Source organism: Urocitellus parryii, chromosome 7 (assembly GCF_045843805.1).
Source record: "Urocitellus parryii isolate mUroPar1 chromosome 7, mUroPar1.hap1, whole genome shotgun sequence".
Classification (NCBI taxonomy): domain Eukaryota; kingdom Metazoa; phylum Chordata; class Mammalia; order Rodentia; family Sciuridae; genus Urocitellus; species Urocitellus parryii.
The window spans coordinates 15,550,282-15,566,648 of NC_135537.1; the positions used below are offsets into that span (position 1 = coordinate 15,550,282).

Genomic DNA, 16,367 nt, shown 5'->3' on the forward strand with positions numbered 1-16,367 from the left:
AATGAGTTGAATTATATTCTCAGGTAGCAGATTTATTTCACTTCTTATTACTGAATCATACTATCTGTCATTAGAAACCTTTAATTTCCTGACAATATAAAAAGAACCTATAATTAGGAGGTGATGGTTCCTGTCCACCCATGAATTATACTAAGGAGCTCAGAATTGAATAACCAAGAGAAAAATTGGTAGTATTGCTTCATGTTCCTAAGCTTAACAAAGAAGTTTTGATCATACTATAATTATAAGCATATTTAGTATTAAGGAAGGTCAAAGTCCAGTTATATGGACTTTTTACCTGTTATATATACACCTAAAAAAACACTCTGCCACAAACACCTGACATCCAGGGTTAAAAAAAAGATATTCCAGGCAAATATCAACCAATAAAAAAATTAATGAGAAAATATCATACAAAAAAAATGTTAAAGAAAAACATGAACACAGATTTTTAAAGTATCATTTATAATATTAAAAGGAATGATCCATTGAGGTGAATTTCATGAATTTATATACAGTCAATAACATACTCAAAATATATAAAGCAAAAACTCATGGATTCATAAGGAAAAATGGACAAAATCATAATTATGGTGGAAAATTTCAGTACATCTCTTATTATATAATTCTGTTTTCCCAAAACTATGTACTGAATGTTCTATATATATTGAAAAGGACACATATGTGAAAATTGGATGTATATCAATATTGAGGAAAGTCAACAAAGTTAAAAACAAAAAAGGTTTTTGATCGACTGTATTCTTTTCCTATGGTGTGACTAAATTAGAAACCAGCATTAAAAAGAGATTTTTAAATGTTTGGAGGAAAGTACACACCCAAATAATTCTTGTGCTAAAAGAGAAACATAAAAAATATTTAGCATTGCCCAGTATCAAAGTGCTATGAAACAAAGCTGTGCTCGGTGGTTAAAGCTGCTTTTAATAGAAATGTGTAACCCTATGTACATTACCAAAACCAAGAAAGAGTACAAATAAATGGGTCAAACATTAAGTTCAAGGTGTTAGAAAAAGTCAAATAAAAGATAGTCAATAAATATGTGAGCAGACATTTTTTGAGTTAGAGAAAAAGGAAAGGAGGAAACCAACACAATCAAAGCTAGTTTTTTGAAGAGCTATAAAATAGATATTTACCAAAACTGATGAGAGTGCAAAAGTGCAATGTTAAATGTTAAGTTTGGAAAAGAAAACCTAAGGTACGATAAAGATTTTTTTTTAAGATTTTTTTTAATTGTAAGAAAATCTGTGAACAATTTTATTAATACATTTGAAATGTAGAATAAATGGATAATTTATTATTTGAATTTGACTCAAGAAGGGAAAGGAAATATGAATAGACCAATATTAAAGAATAGAGTTGGTGATCAAATCTCACCACCAATCAGCTGCCCCCCCACATACACACAGAAAAAAGACAACCCCCAGGATTCATTATTATTTTAACATTTGTTATTATTTTAAAATAATTGATAAATGCTTTTAAATTTCTCAGTTTGAATATGATAAATATCCATAGGATTTTTTTTAAAACTTCTAGGAATCCTCAGCAATTTTCATGAGCATAAGGGATAGAAATGTTTGGGAAACCTGCTGTAGTCAAAGTCATTGTTTTCTGTCCCCTCCCTAGTGCACCCCTTTTTCTTTTCCCTGTAGGAATCTAACACACAGCAGTTTGAATGGAAACTTTTTTGTTGTTTGCCACAGTCTGGCTGGGCACAATTCAGGAGCCACTTCTCAAGCAGAAATGAACTTTATTTTTAGAACACACACAGCTGTACCACAGGAGCTCTTCAGGAATTCCCTCAGAGCCCAACTGCCACCACCGGCTTCCCACAAGCCTCTCAACCCCCCCCCCCCCACTCCTCCTGCTCTTGAGGCCGATTGGCTGAGTCGCATGGGCGGAGCCAAAAGAGTCCCCCAATGAGCAGCTCTGTGGTCTGAAAGGGCGGGGAAACAGCCCAATGAGCATCACCGCAGAGGAGCCAATCAGCTAGCAGCTGGAAGTTTGCTGGGCTGCTGTGAGCCAATCATCAGCTGGCAGCTGGAAGTTTGCTGGGGCCCCTTCAGCTGTGGCTCTCAACAGTTGTTATTTTTTCATGTGTAGCAACCTTGTCACTCTTGTTCCAAAGTGCTCATAAGGAAGTTTCCTTACTTGTATATATGGAAAATCTTAGGTTTTCATTGATGTGAATTCAAACTAGAAAGAGAAAACAATGTTTTATGCAACTTCATATTTTCCCAACCCCTTGCCTGGAAGGGAACAGGTATTGAACAAATACTGAATGAATATCTTCTCTTTCAGGTAATTAGTATTTACATGGGAATCACAGTTAACCTAGGAGATGCTTGGGAACCTTACAAAGCTGCAAAAACAGCTTTAAACAATACCCTGGACCTTTCAAACGTCAAAGAACAGGTAGGTTTTGGCTAATTAGGGAGAATCTCCTCGGAACTGCTAAGCTGGCTTATGAAGGAGGAAATGAACTAAGTAGATTTCCCAGGGCATTTTAAAAATGTCCACATAGACATTTTAGTACATGACTAATGGAAAGTAAAATTTGCATTTTAGAATAAGATAAAATAATTATATGTTTTTAACTTATATGGTACAGTAAATTGTAGACTTGGGTCCTCAGAAAGGTTGAGTACCCTAAGATGAATCACTGAAATATAAGGCTCCAACTGACTGTTTATTCTTGCTTAAAGATCAGGTCCTGTAGACATAGCTAGTTTCACCAGTGGCTGGGATTAAAGTTTTTTATTTGTAGGGTCAATGCCAAAGATGGTAATTGAATGTAGATAATACTCTGTCACTATATTTTACAGTGGTCATCATTTCTGAGGTACTAATTAGCTTATTTAAGCAATAAGACTGAAGACTTTCATTTTTAAGTTTAATGGCTATATCCTGTCTCTTTGATAACAGCACTAGGCAGAAGGAAATATTTGAGTCAATGCACAGATGAAAATAATATTAAGGTGTATATTTGATATTTCTGGATGGCTATATTCCCAACCAGGCTGTCTATGTTATTGAGTTTCCAGTGTATAAAAAAATAATATTCTAAAAACTTTGTCATGTTTTATTCAAATAAATTGAATTCCATAAGTAATGTACAAAATGATTTCAGTTGGCATATATCCTAGAAATCTATCAGAGAAAGTGGCATTTCCATACTTCCTGACATCAGAGCTTTAATTTTTCATGACTAAAGCTCCTTTCCAAAATTGCATTTTTTCCACTGGTATTATTTTAAGAAGTTTCTTGATAGTTTTAAACTAACTTGGCTAGTTTAATAATGTTTAACATTTGTTTCTTGATTTAGTGAAACAAAATGACCAAATTTCTAAAAGCCTTATTTATTTGAAAATTCAATTTCAGTACACTGAGTTGTGTTTTCTTATTAAGGTTCATATGCCTATAGAAGTCTCATCTTTTGACTGTATCTGCTGTACGCTGCCTCTTTTCTCAACAATAATAGGACAGGCAATTTATCTTTTGTCTTTATTCTCCTTTTCCATTCAAGTTGAGAATAGAAGGAATCAGAGAAGCCACCTGGTCCAGTTCTCCATTTGACATTTGAAATGGTGTATGCAGAGGCTAAATCCAAAGTCACCCAGTGTTCTTTTCAAAAATGCCCAATAAACCAGTTGCCCTTGAGCCTTATAAATACAATCAATATGTTATTCATTTCACATAGAAATGTTATTATCAGAAAGTGAGGGAGGTAGGAAGGCTGGATATTATTTTTTAATGATCTAATTGAATGTGATTCATTTTTAAGATAAATAACTTTCTAAAATGTAATTTGAGTTGTTTCTGCCCCCCATAGGCAAGTAGATATGCTACTGTCAGTGAAAGAGTACATGCTCAGGTACAGCAGTTTCTGAAAGAAGGTTATTTAAGAGAAGAGATGGTTCTGGACAATATCCCAAGGCTTCTGAACTGTCTGAGAGACTGCAATGTTGCCATCCGATGGTTGATGCTGCATACAGCAGACTCAGGTAATGCACAGAGGGGTGGCCATTTATATTGCTCCACATGAAAGTTTTCAGGATTAAGATCTACTTTAGGATGCAAAGTTGTTTAGCGGGGAGGAATGCCCTTGAACGAGAGCCAAGTTACTTGTTAAGCTAGTTATTTTTTTTGTCAACTTGGATAAGACTGTAGCCTACCTGAAAAGCTCTTCCATCAGGCATACACCCTAGTGGATGCTGGGGAATATGGTGACATTTAGCTCCCACATTGAAGAAGCTTCTCAGTGGTCCTAATGTGTAGAACAGATACAGACATATAAAGATTGGTAACTGCAGATCTGTGGTAAGCAGAATAAGGCCTCCCAGGCACCCCACAATGTAATGTCCATGTCCTAATCCCTCGAATTTGTAGATGTGTTATAACACATGGCAAAGGGAATTGAGGTTGCTAATCGGCTGACCTAAAAATAAGGAAATCATCCCAATGGACCTGTGTAATCACAAGAGTCCATAAATAAAAAAGAGGGAGGCAGAAGAGTCAGAAACAGAGAGGTGGTCCCTGGAAAAAGACTTGACCAGCCATCACTGGCTTTAAAGATGAAGAGACCACAAGCCGGGGGTTGCAGGAAGTCTTTAGAGGCTGAAAACCACAAGAAGATTGGTTTTCTCCAGTTCTTCCAGAGGAGCCTAGCCCTACTGATGTCTTGATTTTAGCCCAGTGGGCCCTGTTTCAGATTTCTCAACTCTGAAATGTAAAAGAATACATTTGTGTTATTTTAATCTACAAAATTCATGGTAATTTGTTAGAGCAGCCAAAGGAAAGTGACACAAGGTCCCTGGCAGTAAATAAGAGCCAGTGTGTGAGACAGTGGGTATGGCTTGAGTCCAGAGTAGGGAGAGAAACACTGCAGGGGTAAGAGAGCAGAGGAGGTCAGGAAAGGCTCTGTCCAGGAGGTCAGGAGCTGGCCAACCTTTGATAAGATTTTGAAATAAAAGGCAGAAGAAATTCTGGATTGCAGAAATGGTGGAATCAATGGTATGATTTTGGAAGGACAGAAAAATAGCTGAGGACCTGGCTAAACCACAGTGGTTATATAAGGTAAAATGGGACTCAGCCTTTTCTGGGCCATTGTCCCCTATGAGACCCTCTATCCACACAGAGTTTGGTTATCAAGTTCAGGAATTTCACAGATTTGTGGAGTGCCCCCAACAGACCGTGAGCCCTGACTTTAAAAACCTCTGCTTTAATGGTAGAAAGATAAGTAAGTTGACTGACACCTCTGAGCTTGTTCAGAGGTGGCACAGTTCTTTATGCTTAGAAAATGCTTCTTCAACATGAATGAATTCACTCGTCCAGGTCTGCATACTCCAGCCCGGAAGAGCTGTGTCATTCAGCAGCCCTCGAAAGCCCTCTGCTTTTTGTTTTTCATTCAACCAGCTTTTCTGGAGGGCCTGCCCTGACACAGCTACTACTTTCAACAGTAGTTGAGACAATTGTTTTTTTCAGATGAGACTGTGTCGCAAAAAAACTGTCCACACCAGATTATTCTTCAGCCTCCCTTAGTAGCATGGTAGCCCCAGCCTCACTACCTTCCAGTCAAGAAGCTCTTCACAGTGTGTTTCCCATCTGTTCCACTTCCTGGGAGTGGTCAGCAGTGGAAACAGCAGTTGAACTTCCTCATCCTTCATCTCTGAAAGTCATTGGATTTCTCTGCAGCCTTCTCTCCAGCTTCATAAACCTTCCTCACAACTACTTTCCAGGTTTTTGCATCATTTTCGATATTGGCCTAGATCCAGTTACAGTTTACCCACAGTGTGAATCCTCTGGTTGAAGATCTTAATCATCTAATTGATCCGTTTTTAATTAGCTGGGTTTCTCATTTACATAAAGACTCATTTACTTTCAGGATTTTACTAGAGTGACTCAGCTTACTCTCCCCTCCACCAGCAGTCTACCATTTATAAGCATATAAACAACTCAAGCCTCACTTTACCTACCATAAAACCAGCTGTAGTTTTCCAGTGACTCAGCCTCATTTTCATCTTCTGTGTGACTGTAGGACAGTCACGCCTATGTTCTGGAAGCCAGTTGCTTCTTGGATTTGCAGTCATGCCAGGGGCAAACCAGCCTGCCAGGGGTCTGGGCTTTTATCTTCAGCCACATCTCTTTTCCATTTTTGAACCTGGCAGTCGTCTGACCTGATTGCACAAGGATGTGATTTACCAGAAACAAATGATTTGCCTATCTGGCTGAGTCAGATATGGGGGAAGTAACTGCTTATTTAGCTTCTATGTTATTTCTGTCAGAGTGTACAGAAGGCAGGCAGGTTCGCCTGTTGTCCCCTTTAGCTCTCTGGAGGCATTTCCCCCAGACTTGGGCTGCTCCCACAGTGCCTTGCAGCTGGCGAGGAACACCCTGTGAGCAACATTGGATAAGCAAAGTAGACCAGCTGAAGAATCCTGACCCTGAGGTCACCATAATTCTATGACCAGTTTCCACAGTTTGTTGAGGGTCAGATGGGAAAGAGATGATCCAGCCATGGGAAGACTGGAACCAGCCCTGGTTTATACTAAGGAACTAAATGTTAATGCACATGGAGATATACAGTATATTTGCTTATCACCTGGATACTTCTATCCCCTATCCAAAAATGAAAGTAAATCATTAACAAAAGGTTTCTTCTTTAGAATTAAGAGAAATAGAAATCCTGCATTTTAATTAAGAAAAGTAGAAATCCAAAATTCTTTTGGTTTTGTCTTTTAGTTAGGCAAATATGAAGCTGAACAGTTGCTTTTTTGTTTAATTAGGGTTCACCAGCTCCAGTACATTTCTTCCCAGGGAGTTCTGAAGAATGCATGAGAAATCAGAACTCTGTAATTTCTCACAAAAACTCATCCTGATGGAGTAACTTAGAAATCAATATATAAAATGGGCATCCATAGACTTCACCATAACTGAGACACCAGAAACTCCCCATGGCATGACCACAACATGGTCCTGCTCTACCTGCCAGACATCTTGGGCTAATGGTTGGGTTGGGGGTGGGGGGGCTAAGCAAGCAGGAGCATGCATGGGAAATTCTAGAGCAACTGACATGAATCTTGTGCCCTATTCAATTGTGAACTTTTTGGCAATGCCTGTTATCGTCAAGTTTTTATTTTGACTTTATTTGCAGTTTAGATAGCTTTAGTTAATGAGTATCTTTGCTTTGTCTTACTTTTTTTTTCTTTCTTAACTAATCGCCCCTATAAAATGATCTCAGCAAAATCAGCACTTTTATTCTTTTCTTTTGACTTGTTTATTTTCTTTAACTGGTTTTTGACAGCTGATAGGCTGACTGTGAATTGGAACATCTGCTGTTTTTTCCATGGGTCAGATACCTGCCTGATATTATGACCTTGGCCTAGTTGCTTTAGGGTCTGTGTGCTAGGTAGTAGATAGTCCAGAAAGGATCAAGTGTCTGTTGCGTCCTCTGGCCTTTTATAAGAAGCAGGATGGCCAAGGTCTGTTCTTCCTGTTTGGAGACGCCATGTGCCATGTCTGTGTGGGTAATCCTGCTTCTGTCTTTTGTCAGATAGTCCCCAAGCCCACCCCAGGCTCAATGATTCATTAAGAGGACTCAGAATATGGTAGTACTATCAGCTCCATTTAATCCTTGCAACAGGACTGAAAGCAAAATGGCAAAGGAAAAATGCACATGGGGTAAAGGCAAGGAGAACCCAGGCACAAGCTTCCAAGGGTCGTCTCCCAGTGAAGCCGCTGAGGACCTGCTGAATTCCCCAGCAACAATTCTGACAATAAGTGGGAGATGTTGCCAGCCAGGCAATGTGAGACTCGGCTTCCCAGGTTGTTTACTGGGAGCTGAACATGGAGGTAGCCTCTGCCCAGCACGGGCTTCCAGAAGGAAAGCAGATGTTCAGCGTGCATCACATTGTGCAAACAGTTAAGGTCTAGTGAGCCATTCTTACCAGTACATGAAGTGGTGAGAACTCTTACCAAAATCCAAGTTTTCAGCTGCCAGCCAAGAGCCCGCCTTGCAAACATGCAAGTATTGGGCCTGCCTGTACACAACTGAATGGCATGTACTGGTGCCTAAACCAAAATCATCTCTAAACAGATAGGACTTAAGGAGCCCACCTTCCTATAAAGTGGTACCAGAAGGCTCTGCCCATTCATATTAAGTAGTTAATATAAGCCAACCCCAGAATTCTTATTAACTTTGGAAATTGTTTTATAACTTGCTTTTCTTTATTCAGGGAATGGCATTCTCTGTCAGATACAACTGTTACTTAACTGTTTATTTATACTCTATAGCAATCTATTTCACCACCATTAAGCATTGTCCTTAATGCTTTTTAAATGCTTAAAATGAAGGAAAGTACTTAAGAATTTATTTTATTTCATAGGTATTTTCTACATATTTAATAAGTAGATACCTCTTTTTTTCCTATTTCTAGCCTGTGACCCAAACAACAAACGCCTTCGTCAAATCAAGGACCAGATTCTAACAGACTCTAGGTACAATCCCAAGATCCTCTTCCAGTTGCTATTGGATACTGCACAATTTGAGTTTATACTCAAAGAGGTAAAAATATTGAATGAATAATCACCACAGTGTTAGGTGTTTTATGTTTAAAAATATCTTTAAGAAAAGATTAGGGTTTAATTATTGTGTCACTGATTCAAGCTACAGCCTACTGTTGTTGAGTTGTGAAAAATGCACAGGATTGTGGACATTAGAGTCTAATGAAGAATTCAGACACTAATCAGAGAAATCACACTCATGAAAATATACAAAGTGAGATTTGTGCTCTGAAGGAAAGGAACACAATTCTTTGAGTACCTAAAACAAAGGATCCCGGCCTGTGAGACTCCCTGAGAACAGAAAAGAGCTTCTGAAGAACCCTAGAGAAAGATCTGTCGGAGTTAGCTAAATAAGTAGGGAACATGTTGGAGAACATTTTAGGGACAGAAAAGCAGAGAGCCGTACACAACATAACATCATTTCTGTCACCAGTGGGCCACATATACCGTGGTGGTTCCATAAGATTTTATCACCTCGTGACATTGCAGCCATCTAAGTTTTTGCCAGTGCACCCTGTGATGTTCACACAGTCAGGAAATGGCATCACTAGGCACATCTGAGAACATATCCCTGTAGCTCAGCAGTGCATCTCTGTGTCTGAGTCCTCTTGGCTAGGGGAGAGCATGGCCCGTTCAAGCCTGAAAGACCACTGCACTGCAGAGAGAGAATAACAGACAAGTGATGCAAAAGGAGGCTGAGAGGTGGGCAGGAGCTAGCCCGTGTGGGACCTGGTGGGATTTGTCTTTATTCTAAGAGCCACAAGGACCTATTGGGAAAGGTGGGGAATTTACATTTAACAAGGAACTTATAAGAACTTTAAGGAATTTTTTGAGGTTGCTAAGGGAAATTCTATAGTTAGTCTTACTCCTAAAGAAATCTGTATGGGCATAATAAAAGTGGAGGATATCTGGAAGTGCCCAGGTTCTAAAACACTAACCTGGGGGTTTGAATCAGGTGGGCTTCAAAACTAGTCGTCACCTTGCCTTGGTCTGGTCAGTGGTACAGTAGATGCTTCTTTGTCTTCTAGGCATGGAAGAATGCTATATTCCCCTACTAAATCGTTCTGAAGAAGTAGATGCTGATTATTAACATTTAGCATGTGCTAAATGTTTCCAGTGATTTTTATCTGCATATAATTTTATAAGATCAGAAAAATGCTATCCCTTTTTGATATACTTAATAATTTCAGTGTTTCATTTCTAAAAGCAAATAATTATTGAATACCTCCTGTTTCCAGTGAGCTGCTAAGAATTTAAAAATGAACAAGGCATGCCCTTTCTATCTAGGTGCTCTTAGTATAGTATGGAAGAAAGAAAGAATAAACCTAGATAAGGAACCAGGGAAGGGCCAGAGCAGTAACCAGGCATGGTCAAACGCACCGCTGACCTTTCAGAGGCAGGAAGGTTTCCCTCAAGGAGAATGCCCTTGGGCCTGTTAGGATCATCAACCATGGCACCAGCCACCCACATCTATTTGGTTCAGCGCAGTTGTGCAAATCAGGACAAGTGTGGGCCACCTGACTGACCAAGCCTGGACTTCTGAACCTAAGTTTGTTCTCTGGATTCTGCTGGTTATATGGGCTTCTTCCTTCTGTCTGCTCTGGTAGAAAGGAGAGAGAAGACAGCCTAAGGGGCTCATTGTGAAAGGACTTCAAGAAGAGAAAACTCTGGTAGATAAGAAAAATAAAACGACTCAACACAAATTGAGCAAGGAAATGTTGTCTTTGAATTTGTGACGTTTCAACTTCATTCTTTTATTTCCTCTCTCCTACATCCCACCTCAACCTGTTGTAGAGTCTGTCTCTGATTCTTCTGTAAACACAGTGATTGGACCTGTGTTTCTTCTAATCTTTATATGACAGTGTATTTCCCAACTCAAGGACCATCTGCCATCCCAAATTGTATCTTAGAAGATAAGAAACCTGTGAGTTCAGTAAGTGTTTGAAGGGCCTGAGGCCATTTGGTCTGTCATGAAGACCTCTGGTGACCTTGGGTTGCTGCTGTACTGCTGTGAAATGGCATTGATTGAGCCCAGTACCCAGGAAGACAGAGTAGGCTCTTGTTTTCATCTGACAAATCAACCTGCTGGGTCATTAAGATTCCTCCTCCACAGACCCCACAACATCCCATCCAGCCTGGATTATCTCTTCTGAAGATGGACTCTCCCTCCATTGTTCATCCATTCAATTTGATTATAATGCTTAGGAATGAAGAATTTATTAAGAGGAAAATGAGCATTTATGCATATTTACCTTGTAAGAAGAGCCCAGTGAAAGAAATCCTGTACCTCTCTCTGAGACAGCATATCATTTAATGAAAAATAAGTAATCTTTTTAAGTTTCTTCCAGGGCAGAATCCTGAGTTACACCCTTTTATCCTCTTCCTAAGTCTTCACAGGTTTTAAGTTTTAGGCAGAAATGAATTAATAAACAGAATTTTTGCTTAATATAGTAAGAAAGAACCTCTGTAGGTAATTTAGTTCATTACTTCATCATCCAGCAAGTTTTAATACTCAAATTTTCCCTAATTACATTGGAATGACAGCAACTGTTGTCTAGACCACAGATATAATTTCACATTAAAATGTTGATTATTCTTGGGCCTACCCAAGACCTGAGTTCAGTCTTCAGGGCTTAAGCCAGGAATTTGAAAACGTTCAAGCCCTCCAAGTTGTGCTCATGTGCAGTTGGTCTGAGGATCACAGCCTTAGAGGTAGCCTAACTTCAACCCTCAATTTCTATAGCATACTAATGCTTAAGAAGAGGCATCAAGATCCATGTTACTTTGGGGTGTACCTTTTTTATAATAAATCAGGTCGCTTTGTAAACTGCCTGATCTGGATTTTCTCTTAAGGAAATGAATCTTCTCTGTCTCGTCAACAGATGTTCAAGCAAATGCTTTCAGAAAAACAAGCCAAATGGGAGTACTATAAGAAAGAGGGCTCAGAGCGGATGACCGAACTTGCTGATGTCTTCTCAGGAGTGAAACCCCTAACCAGAGTGGAGAAAAATGGTAATAGCTTAAGAGGGGGTGTTGGATGTGTCCAGCATGTGTCTACAGATTATTTGAATTCTTAGGAATTGGCCAAGCAGAAGGTCCTTCTGTTTTTGTCATTGTCTGCCACGACATCGTTCTCTTTTAGCTTTGGTAAAAAAGGGGTTTAGTTTGGCCTTCTCTAGCCTTGTGCTCCCGTGGACTGTGTTCATGTCCATCTGGATGTCAGGTTTCGTATCTTATCTTTGAAATATGTGATTAGGCTAACCTAGGGGTTCTTTTCACTCTGATTCATAGATAGGGATTAGAGAGTCAAGATGCTGCTCCCGACTCCCTGGTCCACAAGTCTTTGCTCATGACACAGTTAATGTGCATTTGGGGGAAGATTACATAGCTCTTATAATCTCAGAAGGATAGGTCACCTAAGAATATTAGTAACTACCCACATAGATCATGTCTCAGATTCTTATCTTCTAATCCTGCTTGGTTCTTGTCCACAGTGCATCTGGCATCTAGTGGCACAAAAGAGGGCCCACAGACTGGTTGGGTTTTGTATTTTTTTTTCCATTTGTGTATGCATTGGTTTTTTGTAATACCTGGGATTGAACTCAGGGCTTTGCTCCTGCCACTGAGCTACATCCTCAGCTGCTGACTTATTTTTGAAAGGAAACATCTCAAGTTTTAAGTAAAATGAGTTTGATCCTACTTCTTTTAGGAAATTCTTTCTGTAGGAAAATTTGTGACGTTGCTTCAGATTTTTATGTATAAGAACCTTTCAAATTGCCCCCAGAAGACCATTTTGAATTCTGAAGTGACAAATTAAGCTATTTTACTGCTTGATGTTGGTGTTATCAGATTCATTTTGGAATCTGATGTTAATTATATGTACAATTACTTAATCGTATAGCTTTTTATTAAAAAACAAATGACTTTGCTATCTTTAATCAATAGGGACTTGTAATTATTGTATTTTGGCTTTTGTTGATTTATTTTATGCTAGTTGGTTGCTCTAAAATATATTTCCAAAGCATATTATTATTCCTATTGTAGAAAGTGAGTTTACAGTGATGTGATGTAATTGGCAACATGTTTTGCAAGTCAACATATTTTGACTGAAAAACAAGAACCACCGGTAACAATCTGACCAAATTAGTTGACTAGAATCAGGCTCATTAATCTCTGTTAAAGTCCCCATTATGTTTTTCTGAATACCAGATTGTTTCAGAGGTCATTCACATGATCATTTTATGCTTTTTTTTTCTGGCTATGCAATTTATTTTGGCCTAGGAATCTTTATCATTTGATTTTTATCCTGTGGGATAGACACCTTTAGCCTTGTTCTATGTATAAGGAAACAAAGCTTTAAAAACGTAATCATTGCCAAAGGTAACAAAGATCCAGGGCCTTGATCTGGCTCATGGCCTCAGACTTCAAATCTGTTCTCTTTCCCCTACTCCAGAGTTGTGCCTCATCAGTTCTTTAAAAAAAATTTTTTCAAATACAGATTTCTTGTTCCAATTTCTGAAATAAGTTGCATTATAAGTCATTAACTCTGAATAAAGTTCGACCACTCCTTTAATAAACACAAAAGTGTAGGGAATCAACTTGGTGCTGACTCTCCCATTTAGTAGCTGTGTGACCGCGAGCGTGATTCTTCATTCTGAGCATCAGCCTCCTCATCTGAGAAATGGTCCGCAGTGCCAACCTCCATTGTAGTGAAGATTAAATGAGACCAAGCTAGAATTCTGCCTCACACACCAGGGTGCTCAGAGCCTGTTAAAGCCCTTCCCTTTCATGCTGTGTGAACTACCTATTGGTTTGTGAAGGCAGATGGCACCCCTCACCTGCTCAGAATTCCCACTCAGACCTCAGGCTTCTGACATATTGGTCTTCTCTTTGCCCTCTAAGACATGCCACCATCATTCCAGCCTGGGAGTTGGCTCATACTTGCCCCTCATTTAGATAGAAAACCCTTCATTTCTCTGACTGTCCAGATCTTTACCTTCTCTCACTTCTCTAGAAAACTCCCCAGTACCTCTGTCACTGGGGAGTTCCCTCCCAACTCTCCTCTGCCACTACTGCCCCCTTGGCACGTGTTGTTTTATAACATGTATGTGGGCCCTTAATCCCTTTTGCCAAGCTTTTTAGACTAAGCTATTAGTGTAGAAGTTTATTCTATGAGGACACACACTCCAGGTATTTTTGTTGTTCGGAGACTCCTGGAAGCAATGTTCGGCATGTAGTAAAAACTCTCTATATAAAGAACTAGACTCATAAAATAATTTAATTAAGTTCAAAGTCACAGCTACAGGAATTCTGGGTTTCAGTAGTCTTTCTTATTTCTGTATCAATAGAAAATCTTCAAGCTTGGTTCAGAGAAATCTCAAAACAAATATTGTCTTTAAATTATGATGATTCCACTGCTGCAGGCAGAAAAACTGTGCAGCTAATACAAGCTTTGGAGGAGGTAAGAAAAGTCTTCAAATTCTCGTTCTTGGATCAGAAGTCTTGCCTATGACCTATACAACAGCTTGCTCATAAACATATATCTAAAAGAAGATTTCATCAGCAGCAAAAGCAATATGAGTTAATATGTTCCCTGTACTGTTACATGCAGTGTCCTATTGGGGGAATAAATTCAGTGACCAGCATGACTATAAAAATAGCAGGGGTGAAGATATTCAACTCCAGAAAACCTATAGTTTTAGAAAAATAATTATGAAAGTGATTTAGAGATGTTGGGAAAAGTGTGATGAAGAGGTGAAAGCAAAAACAAAACTGTGCATATATGCAATGTTTTAGGTTTGTAAAAATGATGTACCTAGGGCAAACTTAGAAATAAATAAGCAAAAATGAAAATAATTATGTAGTGATCATATGCTTATAAGTGGTATATGTTATTTTCTGGAAAAAAATAGTGTTTTAATGATTCAAAAATGATTATACCCAAAACACTGATTCTACCTCACCACTCTTAAATGTTTAATTGTATATTTAACTAGGTTTGAAATGCAAAATAATAGCATCAGAACATACAAGCATAGACTATTATTTAAACCTCATCTAGACTCATTATCTGTAACACTGTCCAATTTGGTATGATTGTACATTTGTAGAGATATAATTAATACTATTTCATTTGGCAGACTTTCTTCAGGCTTTTTCTTATTTCTTTGAGGTCTTTTAGGATGGCAACACAGTATAATACTCCATAGTTAGCATACCAGAGTTTCTCATTCCAAAACAATTGCATGCTTGTACTATTTCTATTATGCTTGTTGGGAGGCTATTCAGTCTACAGTACACTAGAAACAACTTTGTAAATCTCTAATGCCTTCTGTGTTTAGCCTATTTAGTTTGGCATGTAATCCATACCTCTTGAGTTATACACATGAAATTTTTAGGACATTATGGCATCATTATTTTGTTTTAAAGAATATACTAAAAGAAAATAATGTATAAGCACCAACACGTTGGTTGTGATGTAGCTTATTATCTTTCTTAGGCAGTGATAGTCAGATAAAGAATTAAGAGCATTTTCCAATATATCTTTATTTATAGTAAAATGGAAAATGAGAGCATTCACTTATTATGTCCTGTACATATAGGATCAAACTGGATGGGGCATTTTCTAATCCTGGAAAGTTATACAGCTTTTTATGATTTAGCTATGTATTTCTGAAATTATAATCTGGAATAAAAAGTTTATCAAGAAATTGTTAATAGTGTGCCTTGTATGAAGTATTTTCAGGGAAAATGAGTACTTTAAAGACCAGAACTTTTAAACTAAATGTACTTATGTAACAGGTTCAAGAATTTCATCAGTTGGAATCAAATTTGCAAGTGTGTCAGTTCCTCGCTGATACTCGAAAGTTCCTCCATCAAATGATCAGGACCATTAACATTAAAGAGGAGGTCCTGATCACAATGCAGATCGTCGGGGACCTTTCTTTTGCTTGGCAGTTAATTGACAGGTAACATGGACAGACTGACATTTGCCCTCGATGAAGTCCACTGGAACATCTTCTTAGAAATGTATTTCTTTTACAGTTTCACATCCATCATGCAAGAAAGCATAAGAGTAAACCCGTCCATGGTCACTAAACTCAGAGCCACATTCCTGAAGGTAGGCAAAGAACCGTGCGGTCACATTCTTAGTCACACCACGAAGGATTTGTGGCCTTCACCTTGCCTCACTCATTGATCAGCCCAAAAGGTTTCATCTTTTCAGGAAGTTGGATCATTTCAGCATTTTTGTACACTGGAAATTATTAGCAGTTCTTCCAAGAACATAGTTTCTAAAGATTCCAGAAATATTTGAAGTTTGATTAAATAAGTTGGAATATGTTACAGAATATTGTTTTTAAATAAATAAATATTTTTAAGTTTTATTAGTGTACTAAAAATGTGACTCCTTGGGTCTTTATTCATTAGATGTAAATTAAGTCCTTTTATTTATTCATTAGAAGGATTTTTATTGAACCTCTACTACAAACTAGTCTATACTCTAAAGGTGAAGGAATAGTGATGATCAACACAATCATGTTCCTTACTCTCAAGGTCATTTCAGAGCATAATAAATGAACAAATAGTTTGCTCAGTGTCTTCTGACAGTTACCAGATATGTCAATTCCAAGCTGTAATTTTTTCATATTTTAACGTCTCTAATTTTAAATGAGTTTTATAATGGATGGCATATCATAGTTTAGTTGTCAACACTTTAGTTCTTTCTGAGTGGCACATAAAATAATGACATTTCTCATACTTGATGACATCTCAGGTTGGATGAATTC

The 16,367-nt window shown here is 38.2% G+C and overlaps 1 protein-coding gene across 5 annotated transcripts in view; it reads left to right on the forward strand.

Annotated features, from left to right (window-relative positions):
• The window catches only part of Washc5 (WASH complex subunit 5), a 58,712-nt gene that overhangs the window by 17,179 nt on the left and 25,166 nt on the right, over positions 1–16,367 (forward strand). For all 5 annotated transcript variants that reach the window (XM_026407288.2, XM_026407281.2, XM_026407276.2 and 2 more), the window contains 7 exons: positions 2,320–2,433; positions 3,851–4,022; positions 8,454–8,581; positions 11,463–11,592; positions 13,929–14,041; positions 15,382–15,548; positions 15,625–15,700. In XM_026407288.2, the coding sequence (XP_026263073.1) occupies positions 2,320–2,433; positions 3,851–4,022; positions 8,454–8,581; positions 11,463–11,592; positions 13,929–14,041; positions 15,382–15,548; positions 15,625–15,700 (900 nt within the window). The remainder of the gene's footprint in view (positions 1–2,319; positions 2,434–3,850; positions 4,023–8,453; positions 8,582–11,462; positions 11,593–13,928; positions 14,042–15,381; positions 15,549–15,624; positions 15,701–16,367) is intronic.